Source organism: Gossypium hirsutum, chromosome D11, assembly GCF_007990345.1.
Source record: "Gossypium hirsutum isolate 1008001.06 chromosome D11, Gossypium_hirsutum_v2.1, whole genome shotgun sequence".
Taxonomy (NCBI): Eukaryota; Viridiplantae; Streptophyta; class Magnoliopsida; order Malvales; family Malvaceae; genus Gossypium; species Gossypium hirsutum.
In genome coordinates, this window is record NC_053447.1 from 7,786,019 (window position 1) to 7,798,697 (window position 12,679).

The 12,679-nt window shown below is 33.3% G+C and overlaps 2 protein-coding genes across 2 annotated transcripts; one reads left to right on the forward strand and one right to left on the reverse strand.

Annotated features, from left to right (window-relative positions):
- Positions 1-484: 484 nt before the first annotated feature.
- On the forward strand, positions 485-859 carry LOC107911951 (eukaryotic translation initiation factor 3 subunit J). The gene is made up of 2 exons (XM_041105854.1): positions 485-607; positions 691-859. Exons 1-2 carry the CDS (start codon positions 488-490, stop codon positions 850-852), a joined length of 282 nt encoding a protein of 93 aa, XP_040961788.1. The 5' UTR covers positions 485-487; the 3' UTR covers positions 853-859.
- A 1,498-nt stretch (positions 860-2,357) lies between these two features.
- On the reverse strand, positions 2,358-4,009 carry LOC107911952 (F-box protein PP2-A13). Its single transcript, XM_016839970.2, has 3 exons — positions 3,153-4,009; positions 2,927-3,045; positions 2,358-2,849 (listed from the first exon to the last, which is right to left on the reverse strand). The coding sequence occupies exons 1-3, from the start codon at positions 3,471-3,473 to the stop codon at positions 2,426-2,428; spliced, it is 864 nt and encodes a 287-aa protein (XP_016695459.2). The 5' UTR covers positions 3,474-4,009; the 3' UTR covers positions 2,358-2,425.
- Positions 4,010-12,679: the final 8,670 nt, after the last annotated feature.

Below are 12,679 nucleotides of genomic sequence, written 5' to 3' on the forward strand. Positions count from 1 at the left end.
TCTGATACCATGAAAAAATCACAAGAATCGTGGGAATTTTCTCTGTCTCTCATTCAACCCAAAAACAAGAATATATATACACAGTAAAATACAAAGATAGAAACCAAAAATTATCTCCTAAACTTTAGCATCTAATCTTCTAATTAAAAATAAATAGATATACACAAAAACTAACTTTAGCATCTAATCTCCTAATTAAAAAAGAAAGAGATATACACAAAAACTACCATACATATTTACAGAATAATTCCAATACTGCTAGAACTTAAATTTGCTGACTTCCATTTAGAACTATTTTGTTGTAGTTTGTTTCTAAATTAGCTGAAGTCTTATTGTTATCCTCCACCCATTTTTTATTTTTGTGTGTGTATATATATGTATATCTAAAGGTGGTTTTTTTTCTTCATTGCTTTTTTGTCAATAAGGTGCCATGATCTGACATTTTGCTTTCTATTATAGGCTTGTGGAATAAGCTGATTATAAATCAATGACTGAACTGTTTTTCAAGAAAGGTGATGATAAGACTCTTGATAATTTTATTCCTAAATCTGAAAGTGACTTTGTGGAGTATGCTGAGCTTATTTCTCACAGGCTTTGCCCATATGAGGTGAGTTTAACAATCTTTCTTTCCTTGCATTGTCACTATATTAAGGAAGTTCTCACGTTGCCTAAATACATCCTTTGATGCAGAAAAGTTATCACTATATTGCACTACTCAAGGCCGTGATGAGACTATCATTGACTTCTTTGAAAGCAGCTGATGTCAAAGACATTGCATCTTCGGTCACAACAATTCTTGCTAGATCTGTCAAATATATTTTTTTTTCTATAGAATGGGAAGATTGCAGTTAAGGAAAAGAAGAGTTCTAAGAAGGTAATATATGATTTGGTTTCTCTTCTTTTACATTTCCTACAATGCAATATTTTTTTATGCTATTATTCATGTTTTTGATGTGGGGTTTTGGCATGATGCAGAGACCAAGAGGGCTGAAGAACGTGGGGAGTATGGAAAGTGATTCAGGTTGAAGATACATAAATGGCAGAGCATGACCCTTTTTCTTTTTTGATATTTTTGGGGGAATATTTTTGGAATTGATGTTAATAGGTTGGGGAAAAATATAGAGAAGTTAAAATATGGATATGCTTGCTTGTTTGGTGTATAGATGTTTGATATTTTTCATATATATAAAAATGACAATAATTATTATTTTTGGATCAATATTTGTAATTTGGCAACCATGATCCCATGAGATTATGTTATGATTTTTATTAATTCATATTTTAATAATAATTATATTAAGAATGCTATTAAATTATTTATTTTTATTTTTATTAAATTATATTTGGTAATAATTATATTAAAATATGATTAAATTATTATTTATTATTAAATTTAATAATAATCCTAGTAAAATTTAATAAGATAAATTATCTTACTTAAAAAAATTTCTATTAAGGGTATTCTGGACATTTTAGTTTCTTCTTATGATATTACAACATCATTCCATTCAATCAAACACAAAAATATCATTACAGTTTTATTACATTCCATTCAACCAAACAATTGAATTACAGCTCTATTTCGTTACAGCTCTATTCCATTACAGCGAACCAAACGTGGGCCTTTTCCCCTAATATTTTTAGTATTTTTCATCTTTTATTTCTAAATAATATTTAAAAAATTACATCATTTTCTGTCCTATGTTTTTCTAAAGGAATAAATTAAGTTTAATTTGTAAATTCTTCCCACTTTAATTCTATTTTTTATTCAAATTAATTTTAGAATTTGACAATTTATTTCAATTTAATCATTGAATTTGGGTTTTGTTAAGGTAACATAACATAGCACTTTAAGATTGAATTATGACATCACTTGAAATTATTTTAAAATGTTTTAAAAATTATAATTTATAATATTCTTGTGTAGTTTTTAGATTTTATATAAAAATTGTAAATTTTTAGATGATGATGTGGTACAACCTTAAAGTGACATGTCATGAATGAAATCTAAATTGAAAATTTTACCAAAATTAGACAAATTTTAGGGATCAAGAAAAAATGTCAAATTTAGAGATTACTTATTATTGTATCCACTTTTTAAATAAGTGTATTTTTTTTAACTGTATAATGTTTTAACTTCTAAATTTAAATGCAATCTCATGAAATGCACATATATTTAAGAGTAAATGAATACAATTTGATTAACATAAAAATATTGGATTTTATTTGAAAGATAAATAAAATAAATTTACTGTGTGAATAAAAAAATTAAAGGGATAAATTCGCTTGTGTTTTTACTTAAATAAATAACCTTTGTTTTTACTTAAAAAGCATCTAATAAAAAGCAAGATTTAAACTTGATGAACAGAAAGATGAAATTACTACATCTACAATTCGATATTTACAGCTATAAAGTTGTCAAATCTCACGAACATGACCTAATCTCTTTAGCTACAGTAGTGGGGTAAATTAAAGCAGCATCCACACAAAGGCCTCCTTTGGTGTGAGTACAGTCGATCTGGGTCAATGAAAATTTGATATTTGTGAACGCATTAGGATTTTGTACGACAAAATCTCCCACTCTGTAAAGGACCCAGTTTCCAGGATTGTCTAAATGACACCGGGATTCGACACTTTGCCCCTCTGAAGTTGTTAGCTGGAATCGTACGGGCTTTATTTCCCAGCCATGGATGTGCTTCGAGTTACAAACACGCCGACCCAGTCTCTTTGAAGATTTCCCCAGCTGGAGCCTGAAGAATAAGCTATATGTCCCCACTGGGAATCCAAACTCGACCTCTCCATCCACTTGGAACCACCAAATTTGCTGTAGGTATGCTACTGTAGGATATCTGCATTAATGCATACCAAATCAATCAAATTCAATGATTTCCAAGGCCCCAAGATCGAATGATAAACACAAATACACCTTGATTCCTCGGTGGAAATGTGAGTCCAATATCTCCTGTCATCGATCCCTGTGATGGTTAAGGCTTTGGAAGATATTGATAAACAAACCCCACCTGTATTATTATCTAGCCATATCTCCTGCCAAAAGAATACAAGTCAAAACCCAACATTATGTAAAAAGAAAATGGAGGGAAAGAGAGAGAGAGGCAGGGAGAGTAAAAGAACGAGTGTGAAATAATATTTACCTTTCTGCCAGCATCAAAGGGATTAGGCCTGCATAGCCCAGCGTAAAGTTGTTTCTTCTGCAGGTTTAATAAAGTTGTATCTCTTAGCACTTTCTCCACGATGAATATATAATTGGATGGCAGTTTCGATTCCCATATAAAATCAGCCGACGAAGCACCATGAAAAGATCGGTTCACTCGAGCCAATTTGCAAATCTCAGGTGGGTCTAACAGGGCCAGAACCAAGGCCGCGCAGCTCTCTGGTATGTCACCAAGTCTCGGCTTCAATGGAGAACCGCCTTCATCTCTGTCGACCATAGCTCCAGATATGTTGGCACCCATTAAGTACCTTTTAGCCCCCAAAACCCAGATTTTGATTCGGAATCTGGGTTTTCCCAAAGACACAGAAATGATTCCAAAATAATAATAAATCTGAACAGAGGAGTCTAGTCAAACAATGAATATATAGAACCTGCAGTTGAAGTCAAGTGAAACCAAATACCAGTGGGAAAAAATAGAGATGCGCAGAGAAATATAGAACAGAATTTGTCATTTGAAATCTGACAAAAACAACTGCAAAATAACCCCTGAAATCTGAATATGCGTTGGGAATTTTATGAACAAAGTATAGTTTACACGGAGAAACAAGCGTCGTAAGCAAATAAAGGTATAAAATCTGTGTACACACATCAGTATTACAGTTTGTAAGAAAAAGGAAACAGGTAATAGTATGTGTTGAGAAAATAAAATCTTTTTGGGGGTGAGTTGAGAAGTTAAGACCAGAGGTTTCATGAATCAGCTTCAGTTTGTCTGAGCTGGCTGAGAGAGATCTTATCCACTTCACTATTTAAAAGGGTGGGGGTGGAGTTGCTTTCCTCGCCGTTCTAGTCCTAGGTTAGGTTAGGTATTTTTTAGGATGTCAGTTCCAACGCGCTATAGATTGCCGCGTGTGTCACGAATTCTGTTCTAAAATTATTCTTACCATTTTACCTTATGCAAACACAGGTTTACTGTTTTTGGATGTCACTGGATAAGTTCAATATGTAATCAATTTTACGATAAAATATGTGTTTATGTGTTTTGTTTGTGCTGGCTTGGATAATGATATGAACCTACATCGTGTGAGTTTATAAAAGGACACAAATATTTTATATGTAAATTAATCATATAAATTATGAATTAAGATCTAATCAAATAATCTATTAGCGGATCAATAATAACAACTATAGGAACAAGTATAATTTTCAGGGGGTTTGGAGAGTTTAAAGTCTCACCAGTGAAGTGGGTATAATTCCCAGGCCAGCCTAGATTATATTTGTTTAATAGAATTTATTTAATAAGGGTGATGGGCAAAGCTTTTTTAAATGATTGCATACGTATTTCATTAAAATTGTTCTACGACTACCAAAATAACATATCCTACGACTCTCCCTCTACCCCAACCTGTCTTTTCCAACTGATTTCAGCAAACTTTTATTATTGGGTTTTTCTTGAATTTCATTTTATAAAATTGATTTTAAGCTTCACAACCAAGTAATTGGATCAGTCAATCCGGCAACTTTTTTCAGCTTTCAGCATTATTAAAGGGCTTTCTTTGTTCTACGCCCTCATTTTCCTCTATGCCACTGCTTTTAAATTAAACAAACGAAGCAACAACATAATTCTTTTAGTATCTTTTTTTTTAAAGAAAGTCACTTTCTTTAAATTATTTATTTGTTAATTTGAAAGATTAAAATTATAAAATTAAAAAATTAAAAAAATTAATATATTTAAATATATTGTCACATTTAATTTTATTTTTAATCATTTTATATTAAATATTATTTTTACTTTGGATGACTTAACTATTAGCAACAGTCGACCCGCTTCCTGTGTGGAACTGAGTCGGAAGAAATACGTATGGAGCAGAGACACGCGGCTTCCCTTACCTCCACCACGTTTCAACTGATGACATAGATCATTTTATTACATTATCAATTGAATTTGTCTGCTGTGCGACTTAATATTTAAGAAATCCATCATGTTTCATCTTTTCCGCTCGAGAGAAGAAAAAAAAAAAAAAAGGCTGACAAGTGGCAACTCTCCCTGCCTGCAAAAACTCCATTTTCCGGTGGCAAAGGATATAAGACTCCCGGAGTATGATCCATCTTTTCATGTTTCATCTTCATTTCTTTCATAATTTCTACAGTCTGCTGAAGCTTCTCGCTAGCTGTTAAATTTCCGAAAGCCGGAAACACCAAAACCTTCATTTCAAGTCCAATGTAAATAGAATGGCAAATCATAGCAGTAACTAATTGGCGTTTCTTGGAAGCTACCATTTTTGTCTTGAAGCCCCTTCCTTGCAGTCTAAGTAATTAATCCCAGCACAAAACCGATTTCTATATAAAGCTAGCAATTGAAAACGCTGACCTAAGAATGAAAGCTAAAAGCATGAGCGATGTGTTCAGCATTGTATACTACAATAACCAACAATCCTTGTTTAATATTGCAGCACAAAGTGACAGACAACTCAAAGAGAGATTTTGTCTTTTTCTCCTGTTGAAAGCTATAGATATCCTCCTGTTCTCCAAGTTTTTGCAGACTGTAACAAAGGATATTCAAGCTTTTATTCAAGAACCCTGGCCAAAAATAAGGGGAGGACTAGACACTTTAAGGGTTGCCAATAGCATTTAGGTCGCAATTCATCAAGCTGCAACAACCCATAAAAAGGCATATCATACTGGCATATTCTTTGAATTAGAAGGGTCTGGCTGTGCAGTCGAAAAGTGAGATTTTGGATAAAAATATAAGTTTAAAAATAAATTTGAGTAAAAGTTTTTAGTCTGGTTTGAATTTGAAAAAAAAAACTGTTGTTTTGTTGTTGTTTTCTACAGTTTTTGCTATCATTTTATTATTACGTTGTTTATTATTTGGATATTGTATAACTTTTGTTTTATTATTGATTTTTCTACTATTTTAAAGGTATTTGCTTGTTAAAATTACAAATATCTTAGTGCTATTTAAGTATAAAAATCTTTTAAAAAATTTATTTTTTATTTGTTGAAAAATATTTATTTTAATGTTTTTATTGTGGTTAATATATTTTATTTTTTATTTTTTATATAAAAATTTAATATATGCATATCAGACTAGACCTAGTTTTAACATTTTTATTCTGGTCGAGTTTGAACAAAATATTAAATTCATTTTTTAGACCAAACTCAAACTTATCAAATAGACCTAAAATTTTGTTAGGACCGGCTCGGCCCATGAACATTAGGAAGATATCATACGCACAATGACTTATTATGCCCAACCCATACATAAATTTATTAGGTCCTAAAATAATCCTTTACGTTTCCAGTTTTGGTTTTTGATCTAGTATGAAACTAACACAATTTTGTATTTTTTCAAAACTTTTTTATTATTGATAGATTATCAATCTAATCAACATATAAAAGAGGGGCAGCTGTAAAATCCAAATTCTGTTCGGGCCCATTAAAACCAAACTAAAATAAACCAATAAAAATAATAAAATAGCAGTCTATATAAAAGTCAATTTACACAGCCCAAATATCCATTAACCCAAATAACCCAATACCCAGCCCAATTACATTAACCCAAATAGCCCAATACCCAGCCCAATTACATTGAAGCCCGAAAAAATAGTTTTCAGAAACCCCTAGGGTTTCTAGAACAATCCAAGCGCCGCTCCTGCCCTCCGCACGCACCAGCCTCTCGCCCCAGCCGCATGTGTGCCTCCACTCCTGGCTGGCCAAACCTGCAACAAACGCAACAAACGACAGCAAAGAAACAAAGGGAAGAGGCCGCAAAAATCGCAACAATAACAGAAAAGAAAAAAGAAGAAACGAAGAAATACAGAAAAACAGAAAAATAAAGGAAAAATAAAAATCGATGTATTTCGGGGCTATAAAAGCCCTATTTCTGTATTGTTTTGGGGGATACGAAATCAATAGAAAAAAAATTCAAAAAAAGAAAGAAAGTTAAGAGGCAAATCAGAATTTTTTCTAAAGGTGACTGGAGTTTTTTTTTCCGTTCCTTTTCTTTTCTGTGATTGATTCATTATGCAAAAAAAAAGGGGAAAAGAAAGAAAAGGAAGCAAGAAACTCACTTGTGCGAGCACGTCGTCGGAGCTCTGTTTACTCCGTCCAAATCGGAGTCAGACAGAGTTTCAGGTTTTGAGGCGGCAGAGGGCAAAAGAGGTTTAGGTTTTTTTCTAATAATTTAATAAAGTTGTAAAGCATTCTGATTTTAGGGTTTTGAGTGGTATTTCTATAAGACATAAAACGACACTGTTTAGAGCCTAATTCAGTGGCTCTAAAACGGTGCCGTATTGGCTCGTGACCCACGTACTAACCCGACCCGAGGAGAGGATCCGCACGTTTTGCAGCTATTGGGCAATTTGCACATTTGGTCCCCCTCTTTTGTGGCGTATTCAAATCAGTTTTTTTTTTAATTTCGCCCTGCATTTTGTTTTTGTTTCATTTCAGCCCAGGTTGAAACGTCGCGTTTTGGAGAGGGACGGAGATTATTTCCCACTTGGTCCCCCAAGTTCTTTGCGCATTACATTCGGCCCTTTTGCTTTATTTTATTTTCATTTTTTCCCTCTAATTTTGTTTTAAATCCAATGCAATCCTCATTAGCTTGATTTAATTTGTTCGTTTTTTTAAATTTATTTAAATATTCATTATTCTGCTTTTTTTTAAAATGCGTTTAATTTTAAATCTAACATTATTTTTATGTCTAAGCTTAATATTATTTTTAAATTTATCATGTATTTGGTATTTAAATTCATCATGTATTATTATTTTAAGTTTTATATGTATTATTATTCTAAGTTTTCATGTGTAATTACTTTTTTTAATTTATCATATATTATTATTTTAATTTCCATCTATTATTTTATATAGTTTTTTTATGTAATTTCAATATAATTTATATAGTTTTTTTATGTAATTTCAATATAATTTATACATTTTTTTGGTTTTATTTTACAATACATTTTTAAATTCACTTATATATACTTCTTTGCTTTAAAGATTTATACGATAATATTCTTATATAATACTATTTTCTTAATTTATACCATTTTTTTATTTATACATTTTTTTTGTACATTATCATTCCCTCGCATTTTATTCGTAAAAAGATTACATTTAATATGATTTAAGTCTTAAAATCATTTTATCCAAAAGCTTCCAAAATAGTGTAATACTCAGTGTTTGAGATTTTCAAAAAGATCGTACCCTAACTTACGGGGTCTCGATTCTTTGATAATTTCAAATATACGAACCTTTTTCTTAAAAAAAAACATATTTCTTAAAAATTATCTCAGGAATCAGAAAAGGATTGTGTTCCAACTTACGGGATATAATCTCTTTTCTGAAATCGGGACGATCAAAATAAAAATTATCCAAGGTGATCCGATCACACCTAAAAAAAATGTCGGTGGCGACTCCCGTTCTTTTTATTTTCAAAATAAAAGTCGACACGCTTTTTATTTTAAAAAGAGGTTTCAACAATAACTATAATTACATGTATTTTATAAATTTATATTAAAAATTTATATTAAAAATAAATAAATAAATTATACTAAAAATTATGGAAGTTAGATCATACTTTATTTTAATTTATTCCCTTAGTTCAAAAATCATAAAAGCATAGTAGCAGAGACATGCTAACTATCCAAATTAATGTTACAAGAAATTTTAGTGCCTTAATATTTTTGGCTGATTCTAAGTTCTAACCCCAAAAAATATATGCTTGGCGGACTCTATTAATGAGTATCAAGACTCATAAATATATGGCCTAAAAATAAATAAGTTATTATTATATTATAAATCTTTATAAAAAGTCTTATAAAATTTATTATAACTTTATAAAACCCCTTTATAAAAGTTATATATTTTTTATTTTTATGAAATAATATATCACTGTAAAAACTCTAAATTTTATTTTTTAATTATTTTTATTAGTAACCTTATTGCCTATTAGTTTATTGGATTAAAATATTGCATAATTTAAGTTTGATATTTGTTACTTGTTTAAAAAAAATTAATTGTACTGATAATTTTTTATAGCAATTAATATTTTTAAACTATGAAAATTAATATTTTTTATAGTAATTAATTTTTTATTTTAAATTATGTAATTGTGTAATTGGGCAAAACACCATTAAAAGTCCTTTTTTTAATTTACCGAAATGGGCCTGATATTTTATTATTTACCGAAATGGCCCTTTCCCCGAAAGCGCATCCACGTCAGCGCGATGTCAGGGGACATGGCAGAAAAACGTGTCCCTCAGGGCGCGCTTTGCCTACGTGGACATAAATCGCTCATTTAAGGACGCATTTTGCTGCCACATAAGCGCTTCCCTTGGGACGCGTTTTGCCTGTTTCTCCCACGTTAGGTTTTGGTTTTTAGGGTTAGGGTTAAGGTTTAGGGTTTTTAGGATTTTTAGGGTTTTAGAGAAAAATTAAATGAATAAGGGATTAGGGTTTAGGGTTTCTTAATTAAATTAATTATAATTTTTTCAAAATTGGATTAGGTTTCGTGTTTATGATTTTTTAAGAAAAAATAAATTAAATTAAGGTTTAGGGTTACGTGAGTAATTTAATTAAAAATCTATTAAGGAAATCGCTCCCACGTGGACGCGTTTTTGATACAGTAGGTCCTGCAAAAATAATTTCGAGTTGACGTTTCTAAGCAAATAGTATAAAAAATGCTTCAAGCAGGATGCTTTATCAAAAGAATTTCTGAAATCGCTCCCACGTGGACGCGCTTTTGCTACGGTAGGTTCTGAAAAAATAATTTCGAGTTGACGTTTCTGAGAAAATAGTATAAAAAACGCTCCAAGCAGGATGCTTTATCAGAAATATTTTTGAAATCGCTCCCACGTGGACGCGCTTTTGCTACAGTAGCATGTTTAGGCTGAGGCTATAAATGAGGCAAAAAATATTCTCAGATTGCATAAGTTACAGTAAAAAAATTTTAGAGAGGCTAAGAAGGTTAGAAATTAAAGATGAGTGAATATTAGTGCTGTTATTTACTATGATGGTGAGGTTTGCCACACCGAGAATGGTGTTATTTTTTTATCGGAGAATACAATGCGACTGGTTTTTAACCAGAACATAGATTTGACAGAACTAGGTAAAAGAATTAGGCGTAAAATGTTTAGAACGACGCCAATGAAAGTTTTGTCTATTACGTATCAATTTTGTTCTTCTGTTGATCCAGTGACATATGACTCGTTCGACATAAAAGGTGCTCGTAGCTTTGAGGCAATGGTGCAGACCCATCTTGCTAGTGGAGCACCTTATATTGAGTTATATGTACAATTTAAATCGCCAAATGATGTACTTGCGACTGGTGTTCGAGAGGTATACACGACCCCTGGCCGACACTCGGTTAGCGGGTTACAAAACTCGGAACAGCCCATGTTTGGTAGCGGTGTGGAATGCACATCCCCTGCCAGACACTCTGTCGGTGGATGGGACATGTATGTCAGTGGCTCGATGTATGATGTTGGGAATACGTACTGAGAAACGACATCAAGTTCTAGTGGTTGGCAATCTACATCTAATTGGGGACGTTATGAAATGCCCAGAAGAAGGAATGATGTACTCCCTACGACGTCCATCGGTGAGGGGACCTCGTACGTTGCAGATGATGCTGGGTTAGAAGATGACTCAGATGTGGATCCACCTCGAGAGCCCGGGCCCGATGGTGCAGAAGTTGGCTTATTTTCTGAACCAGAGCCTATTCCAATAGAACCTGAAGATGCTGAAAAGAGTTCAGATGAATAATAAAATCCACGATTTAGAGCATACTCACCTCCAGCCCATATGCATAATGTCAATCTGTCTGTAGATGATACGTTGGAGTTTCTAGAGCTACCACGCCTGTTGCGTGACCGTACAAGTTTGGGGCTGGGTTCGGGTGAATTTGAAGTTGGTAATCAGTTTTCCAACAATGATAGTTTTATTGGTGCTTTGAAACAACATAGCATCATCAACGGCGTTAACTACCACGTGGTTAAATCCAAATCTGACAAGTTTGAGGCAAAGTGTACCGTGCAAGACGGCACATGTTCATGGAAAATCTACGCCTCGTTGAGGAAAATGACAGTGTTGTGAGAGATAAAAAAGTACGAAGGTCCACATACAGGTGCTGCAAGTACAGTATTGACAGTTTCTAAATAATACTGTTATTATGTAATGTTGCATTATTTAATGTACTCCATTTATAGGTGTTTCACAAGATCATCCCAATATGGATTCAGCTATGTTAGCTAGCTTGATACTACCCACGATGAAGGTAGATCCCAGGACTTCAATGCCAGTCTTAATTGCCAATATTCGTAGCCAAATGGGGTACACGCCCTCTTACCGTAAGGCTTGGATAGCTAAGCAGAAGGCGTTGGAAAAGATGCATAGTGGGTGCGACACTTCATATAATGAAATATGGCAGTGGTGTCAACTGCTAGAGAGATACCTCTCAGGTTGCATCACAGACCTTGAAACAAAAAATGCGTACTACAACGACCGATTGCTACGTTGATGCAAGTGTTCAAACGTCTATTTTGGACCTTTAAGCAATGCCGAGATGCATTTCCATACTTGAAGTCATTGGTACAAATTGACGGTACATTTATATTTGGTAGGTATACTCATCGGCTATTGCTTGCAGTGGCACAAGATGGCGGTGGGAGAATTATTCCAATTGCTTTTGCAATAACATCGGGGGAGTCATCTGATGACTGGGATTTCTTTCTATCTAGGTTAAGGAGGCATGTGTGCCCCTAACCTGATATCTACGTTATTTTAGATCGAGGTATAGGTATACTAGCTGTATTTGATCGATAGGGAAGCTTATGACAGCGCACACACCATCGATATTGCCTAAGGCACGTTCCTTCCAACTACTACAGGCAATATCCATCTAAGAGCGAACGACGACAAGTGACCAATATGGGTATTTAGTTTCTATTAATATTATTTCGTTTGTCATTTTGAATTTATTGTAAATGAAAAAGTGGTATTTAATATTCGCTATGGACTTATATTTGCAGGGTATGAAATAAATAAAGATCGTTTTCACGAGATGTTAGCAGTTTTGCATTCAATTAACAGCGAAGGCGCAGACTACCTTTGCAACATACGTTTCGAACAGTTGGCACAAGCATACGACGGCGGCCTACGATATAGTCATATGACCTCAAACCTGGCTGAATGTATAAATTATGTTCTAAAAGGAACGCGCCATCTACTGATAACATCGGTTGTGCGAGAGACATTATTTCTTTTGGTGGCACTATTTCCAAAACGAGCAGCGAGTTATACAGGCCAGATACAGGAAGGCTATGTATGGTGCAGTAAGGTAGTGCAATAAATTAAAAAGGCCAAGGCGCGGGTGAACACCATGCACATAGTGTGTCACAATCGAGACAACTTATGGTTTCGCGTGATAGAGTTTGACAGACCGCACCAAGGTGTTATTAGTGGGCAATATTGTGTAAACTTACGAAATAGGACTTGCGACTGTGGGAC

What these genes read in the sequence shown, in the direction of transcription:
- LOC107911951 (XM_041105854.1), top strand. Translation starts at nt 488, where the DNA reads ATGACTGAACTGTTTTTCAAGAAAGGTGATGATAAGACTCTTGATAAT. An exon ending in ACAGGCTTTGCCCATATGAG is followed by an intron (nt 608 to 690) that starts GTGAGTTTAACA and finishes CCTTTGATGCAG; the next exon opens with AAAAGTTATCACTATATTGC.
- LOC107911952 (XM_016839970.2), bottom strand. Translation starts at nt 3,473, where the DNA reads ATGGGTGCCAACATATCTGGAGCTATGGTCGACAGAGATGAAGGCGGT. An exon ending in CCTTTGATGCTGGCAGAAAG is followed by an intron (nt 3,046 to 3,152) that starts GTAAATATTATT and finishes TTCTTTTGGCAG; the next exon opens with GAGATATGGCTAGATAATAA. An exon ending in ATTTCCACCGAGGAATCAAG is followed by an intron (nt 2,850 to 2,926) that starts GTGTATTTGTGT and finishes GCATTAATGCAG; the next exon opens with ATATCCTACAGTAGCATACC.